Below are 6,454 nucleotides of genomic sequence, written 5' to 3'. Positions count from 1 at the left end.
TCATGAACATTGTAAACACCTCGCGCGTTCTCGTGGAGTTTATGCTCAGCCAGGACCAGAAAAACGAGGCGAGGAGGCGGCGGCGGCGGCAGCGCAGCGACAAGCATGAAGAGGACATGGACACGGACACGGATACAGAATTCTGTGAAACCACAGGCCCCGGTGCTTTGGAGATCATGTTGTTAATGGGGCAGATTCTATCCATGGAACGCCGATTCTGGGCAAGGGAAACAAGCACAGACTGGTGGGACCGCATAGTGTTGCAGGTCTGGGACGATTCCCAGTGGCTGCGGAACTTTCGCATGCGTAAGGGCACTTTCATGGAACTTTGTGACTTGCTGTCCCCTGCCCTGAAACGCCAGAATACCAAGATGAGAGCAGCCCTCACAGTTGAGAAGCGCGTGGCGATAGCCCTGTGGAAGCTTGCAACGCCAGACAGCTACCGGTCAGTCAGGAATCAATTTGGAGTGGGCAAATCTACTGTGGGGGCTGCTGTGATGCAAGTAGCCAAAGCAATCACTCAGGTGCTGCTACGAAAGTTAGTGACTCTGGGAAATGTGCAGGCTATAGTGGATGGTTTTGCTGCAATGGGATTCCCTAACTGTGGTGGGGCGATAGACGGAACCCATATCCCTATCTTGGCACCGGAGCACCAAGCCACCGAGTACATAAACCGGAAGGGGTACTTTTCAATGGTGCTGCAAGCACTTGTGGATCACAAGGGACGTTTCACTAACATCAACGGGGGCTGGGCGGGAAGGGTTCATGACGCTCGCGTTTTCAGGAACACTACTCTGTTTAAAGGGCTGCAGCAAGGGACTTACTTTCCGGACCAGAAAATAACTGTTGGGGATGTTGAAATGCCAATAGTTATTCTTGGGGACCCCGCCTACCCCTTAATGCCATGGCTCATGAAGCCGTACACAGGCAGCCTGGACAGGAGTCAGGAGCTGTTTAACTACAGGCTAAGCAAGTGCAGAATGGTGGTAGAATGTGCATTTGGCCGTTTAAAAGGTCGCTGGCGATCATTATTGACTCGCTCTGACCTCAGCCAAAGAAATCTCCCCATTGTTATTTCTGCTTGCTGTGTGCTCCACAATCTCTGTGAAAGTAAGGGGGAGACCTTTATGATGGGGTGGGAGGCTGAGGCAAATCGCCTGGCTGATAATTACGCGCAGCCAGACACCAGGGCGATTAGAAGAGCACACCAGGAAGCGCTGTGCATCAGAGAAGCTTTAAAAACCAGTTTCATGACTGGCCAGGCTACAGTGTGAAATATCTGTTTGTTTCTCCTTCATGAAAACCCGCCCCCTTTATTGACTCATTTTCTGTAAGGAACCCACCCTCCCCTTTCCCCCAGCTTTCTTTCAAACCAAATAAAGTCACTATCATTTAAAAATCATTTATTCTTTATTAATAGATTAGAAAAAGAGGGAGGGAACCCGGGTGGTATTTGGGAGGAGGATTGCTGGGAAGGAAAAAGCCACAAAGAAAAGGTTAAAAAAATGACAGCCTTTTGCTTGGGCTGTCTACTGGGGTGGAATGGGAAGGTGTACGGAGCCTCCCCCCCCCGTGTTCTTACACGTCTGGGTGAGGAGGATACGGAACATGGGGAGGGGGGAGGGTGGAACAGGGGCTGAAGCGGCAGTCTGTTTTCCAGCAGCCGTTCCTGAAGCTCCACCAGACGCCGGAGCATGTCTGTTTGCTCACGCAGCAGCCCCAGCGTTGCATCCTTGCTCCTCTGGTCTTCCTGCCGCCACCTCTCATCTCGAGCGTCTCTCCTGTCCTCACGTTGGTCCCTCCTGTCCTCACGTTGGTCCCTCCTGGCCTCACGTTGGTCCCTCATGTCCTCACGTTGGTCCCTCCTGTCCTCACGTTCACTGGCTTCTTTCCTATACTTTGAAACTGTTTCCTTCCACTCATTCAGATGAGCTCTGTCACTGCGGCTGGATTCCATAATTTCAGAAAACATCTCGTCTCGCGTTCTCTTCTTACGACGCCTTATCTGTGATAACCTTCGGGATGGAGGAGGGAGGCTTGAGGAATTTGCAGCTGCTGTAGGGAGGGGAAAAAAGAGAGAATTGTTTAAAAAGCTACATTTTGCAGAACAATGCTTATACTCTTTCATGGTGACCAACACTATTCACATTACATAGCACATGTGATTTCTGTGCAAGGTCGCATTTTGCCTCTTAATGCTGAGTGCCTGTGGCTTTGCTGCTAGAGATCACAGGTCTGGGCAACAGAATTCGGCTTGCATGCGGCCATGGTAAGCCATTGTTTTACAGCTTCTGCGCCCTCCTTTCCCACATACCAAGCATAGCCTGTAGAGTGCTGCGGTTTTTCTGTTAACATTCAGCAGCAGCAGCAGAAAACAAACTAACCACCCCCCCTCTCGCCATGAATTCTCTGGGATGATCGCTGTACCCCTCCCCCCCACCGCGTGGCTGGTATCAGGGAAGATCCCTGCAGGCACCAAACTAACCACCCCCCCCGCCGCCCCTCTCCCGCCATGAATTCTCTGGGATGATCACGGTATCCCTCCCCCCACCGCGTGGCTGGTAACAGGGAAGTTCCCTGCTAGCCAAACGCGAAAAACTCAGGGCCAATTTCCCATCTGCGCTTGGCTAACTGCAGGGAAGGATTTATTTTCCGCCACAGGCAAACAGCCCAGTAGGAATGGCCACCTCTGTCCCCTTAATTAAGTTCCCGTATTTCAACCAGGTTACCAGGAGTGATATCACTCTCCTGAGGATTACACAACAAGATAAAGAACGGATGTTGCTTGAATGCCAGCAAACACCGGGACCATACGCTGCCAGGCTTTGTCAGGCAATGATACCAGATTACTTGCTGCAAGCATGGCGTGGTCAAGTGTCCTACCATGGAGGAGGGAATAAGGATGCACTGCCCAGAAACCTTCTGGCAAGGCTTTCGGAGTACCTCCAGGAGAGCTTCATGGAGATGTCCCTGGAGGATTTCCGCTCCATCCCCAGACACGTTAACAGACTTTTCCAGTAGCTGAACTGACCGCGAATGCATCCCAAGTCCTCAGGGCAAAGTAATCATTAAAAAACGTTTGCTTTTAAAACAAGTTTTATATTTTAAAAGGTAAACTCACCTGAGGTCCCTTCCATGGGGTCAGAGTCTTGGGTACTGGCTTGGGAGGCTTGGGAGGGTACTTCAGTCAGGGTGAGAAAAAGATCCTGGCTGTTGGGGAGAACGGAGTGCTGTGTGCTCTCTGCAAGCTCATCCTCATCCTCCTCCTCCTCCTCTCCCCCATCGGCAGAATCCTCAGGCGTCGCTGATGAGACTATCCCCGACCCAGAATCCACGATCACAGGTGGGGTAGTGGTGGCAGCCCCCCCTAGAATTGCATGCAGCTCGGCGTAGAAGCGGCATGTCCGCGGCTCTGACCCGGAGCGACCGTTTGCCTCCTTTGTTTTTTGATACGCTTGTCTGAGCTCCTTGACTTTCACGCGGCACTGCTCAGAGTCCCTATTGTGGCCTCTCTCCATCATGCCCTTGGAGATTTTTTCAAAAGTTTTTGCATTTCGTCTTTTAGAACGAAGTTCTGCAAGCACTGAATCCTCTCCCCATACAGCGATCAGATCCAGTACCTCCCTCACGGTCCATGCTGGTGCTCTTTTTCGATTATCAGCCTGCATGGTTACCTGTGCTGATGAGCTATCTGTGGTTACCTGTGCTCTCCACGCTGGGCAAACAGGAAATGAAATTCAAATGTTCGCGGGGCTTTTCCTGTCTACCTGGCCAGTGCATCCGAGTTTAGATTGCTGTCCAGAGCGGTCAGAATGATGCACTGTGGGATAGCTCCCGGAGGCCAATACCATCGAATTGCGGCCACACTATCCCTAATTCGAAATGTTAAAATCGATTTTGGCGCTACTCCGCTCGTCGGGGTGGAGTACAGAAATCGATTTAAAGGGCCCTTTACATCGAAATAAATAGTGTCGTTGTGAGGACGGTTACAGGGTAAATTCGAATTAAAGCTGATAAATCCGAATTAAAGTCGTAGTGTAGACCAGGCCCAAACCACTTGTCCAAAGTCAGAGTGAATCAGTGCAGAGCCATTCTTTTGTTCCAGCCACTAAACAACACACCTTTGCTACTATGCAGACTGTTTGTTATCATACACTTGTACTCTGGCAGCATTCACAATGTGCTAGGCATTAGCCGTGCATGTGCGCGCACACACACACACACACACGCGCACACACACACACACACACAGCAGAAGACTCCGTCACTGCCCCAAAGAGCACATAATTCAGCAGCATGTGTATTGAACATGCATATATATTTACCTGCTGCCTCCAAAAGACCCTCCCCCCCGCAATAGAGATGCTGCATTCCATGAGCCAAACTTTAAATTAGGAATTTTTGTGTCTCATTCCTGTATGTGCTCAGATCCAAAATCAATGGAAACATTCAGCAACTCTAAGCTCCTTGTTTGCGTTCATGTAGAGCAGAAGTGGTTCCCATATCAGGAGCAGAAAAAATGGGGAGAAATAGGCACATTGGGGAGCTTGGGTTACATTGATCTCTAACACACTGTATAATACTTACAGGTGGTCTTAGTCACAATGGAAGGACTGTGTTTTAGAAGTGCTGTGCCAATCTATTGTGAGGTATATTTTAATGCAGACATAAGCACTAGATATGTAACTCTTTTATGTTTCCAACAGGTCCAGCTTGAAGAGCTGCCATAACATCACACAGCTTGTGTTATGATTCATATTTTCCAATAATGCCTTATCTAAATGAGAGCCAAGTGATTCTAGCTTTCTAAGTAATGGGAGCTTTGTTTTATTTTCCTTCTTCATTTACATTCCACGGTGCCCAGGACTCAAATTTTTAAGTAGAATTTAACCATGACTTGAGAAGCTTAGTTATCAATTATGCACAATAAACAATATAGAAGGGGAAAAATGTTTTGATCAGAGCTATTCAATTCTTTCCTGCTAATCTAATTACAAAGTGTAGGTTCCCTGACAGAGCCGCCTGCTTAGAAACAGCTTTCCTCACACCTGGTGGATTGTTTAGACAAGCTTTTTAAATGCCTACAGTTTTAAAGGGGGTGGGGGGAGAAGAGATCTTTTTAAAAAACAAGTTCCTGTGAAGTGCAATAGAAAGAATTTAGTGGTTGTCAACATGAGTTTAGTATGAGGGTGCTGTGTAAAATGTGGGTTCAGTTTACATTGACCTTTGGTCATAGTAGCCTAAAACATTGTTTTACTTTTTTTTTTTTTTAATCAGCATACAAAAGAAAATAGACCTTGGTGATTGTTTTAAATTCTCTATATATGATATATACATATATATAAATTATATGTGTGTGTATAAATTATATACAGATATATACACACACACACACACACACATCCGTACTCACATATTTGGGGTATTTATTGTTAATGACTCAAGTGCTCGGTCGCTCTGAAAGGGCAGCTTTGAATTGCAGCCCCAGCAAAACAGTATTTTTGAACTGTTTAGTTCTTGATTCCTACAAACAAAATAAAGTACCTTGTCGAATAGGGCCCATTGAGCAGGGATGATGGGTTAAGATGGGGCTACGAGGTGGCAGCGTGGGTGCTTGTTTATCAGGGAGGAGTTGTCAGTTGTTAGCAGGGCTGGTGAAAGGAGGGACGCCAGAGTCTGATGGCTGGGAGAGCATTGATGTGAGGTAACGGAGTAATCGGATTGAAAGTTAGCCATGGTATTTATGTCAGTTCACATTTCGTCAAATGAATAATATGAGGTTGCTACCTAGCCTAGGCCTTGGCCTGGGGTTCAGTTATAAAGAGTCTAGGCCTCATTTGATTCAAATATAAATTAATTCTCACTGGAGCATTGGCTGATTAATCTATTTGCATAATAGTAGAAACACTGCAGTGTGGTTACTTTTGCAGGGATTTGGACAAGAAAAGCTTTAAATTTATTTGAAAGAACAGTGTGTGAGAAGTCAGGGAAGCAAAAGCACCTCAATAGGGCTCCTGAAACCATTTTTTTTCCAGACCCTGACGTGCTAAACTCGGGGGTTGGATTTGTTCACATAAGGAGTTTAATGCTTTCCTGAAGGAACATTATGTACTATCTGTCTTTTTAAAAAAATTTATTTGCCTGCATTTGGTTTAAATAGTTTTACTTTTCATGGTAAGGGACGTGGCGTATGATATGGTTGCTATTATAACATTCAATTCACATGCAGTCTAAGGAATAACGCATGCCCAAGTATGCAGAATAAATATTGAATTCCATCTAGGTTTTCTGGTGACATGATGAACTGCGAGCGCCAAACTTAATTATGATTCACATTTATTTATATGGAGAAGTTTGTTATAAAGAAAAAGAGGATGCTCAGTCTTCTCTTGCTTGCTGAGCAGGACTCTGCTAGCCACATGCATCTCCCAGAAACACTGGAAAGTGCACTGAG

General features: G+C 46.8%; 1 protein-coding gene across 1 annotated transcript; it reads right to left on the bottom strand.

Moving 5' to 3' along the window:
• Positions 1-594: 594 nt before the first annotated feature.
• On the bottom strand, positions 595-3,969 carry LOC135983090 (SRRM2 protein homolog rsr-2-like). The gene is made up of 2 exons (XM_065592579.1): positions 3,122-3,969; positions 595-2,055 (listed from the first exon to the last, which is right to left on the bottom strand). Exons 1-2 carry the CDS (start codon positions 3,666-3,668, stop codon positions 1,400-1,402), a joined length of 1,203 nt encoding a protein of 400 aa, XP_065448651.1. The 5' UTR covers positions 3,669-3,969; the 3' UTR covers positions 595-1,399.
• Positions 3,970-6,454: the final 2,485 nt, after the last annotated feature.

The sequence above is a fragment of the Chrysemys picta genome, chromosome 4 (genome assembly GCF_011386835.1).
Source record: "Chrysemys picta bellii isolate R12L10 chromosome 4, ASM1138683v2, whole genome shotgun sequence".
NCBI classification, from domain to species: Eukaryota; Metazoa; Chordata; order Testudines; family Emydidae; genus Chrysemys; species Chrysemys picta.
Note: the sequence above shows the minus strand (reverse complement) of the source record. Positions and strands in the feature narration are given on the sequence as shown.

Bases quoted from the DNA above. Each gene is read 5' to 3' on its own strand.
- LOC135983090 (XM_065592579.1), bottom strand. From the start codon at position 3,668: ATGCAGGCTGATAATCGAAAAAGAGCACCAGCATGGACCGTGAGGGAG. The intron at 2,056-3,121 runs GTGAGTTTACCT...CCCTCCCTACAG, and splicing joins CCCCATGGAAGGGACCTCAG to CAGCTGCAAATTCCTCAAGC.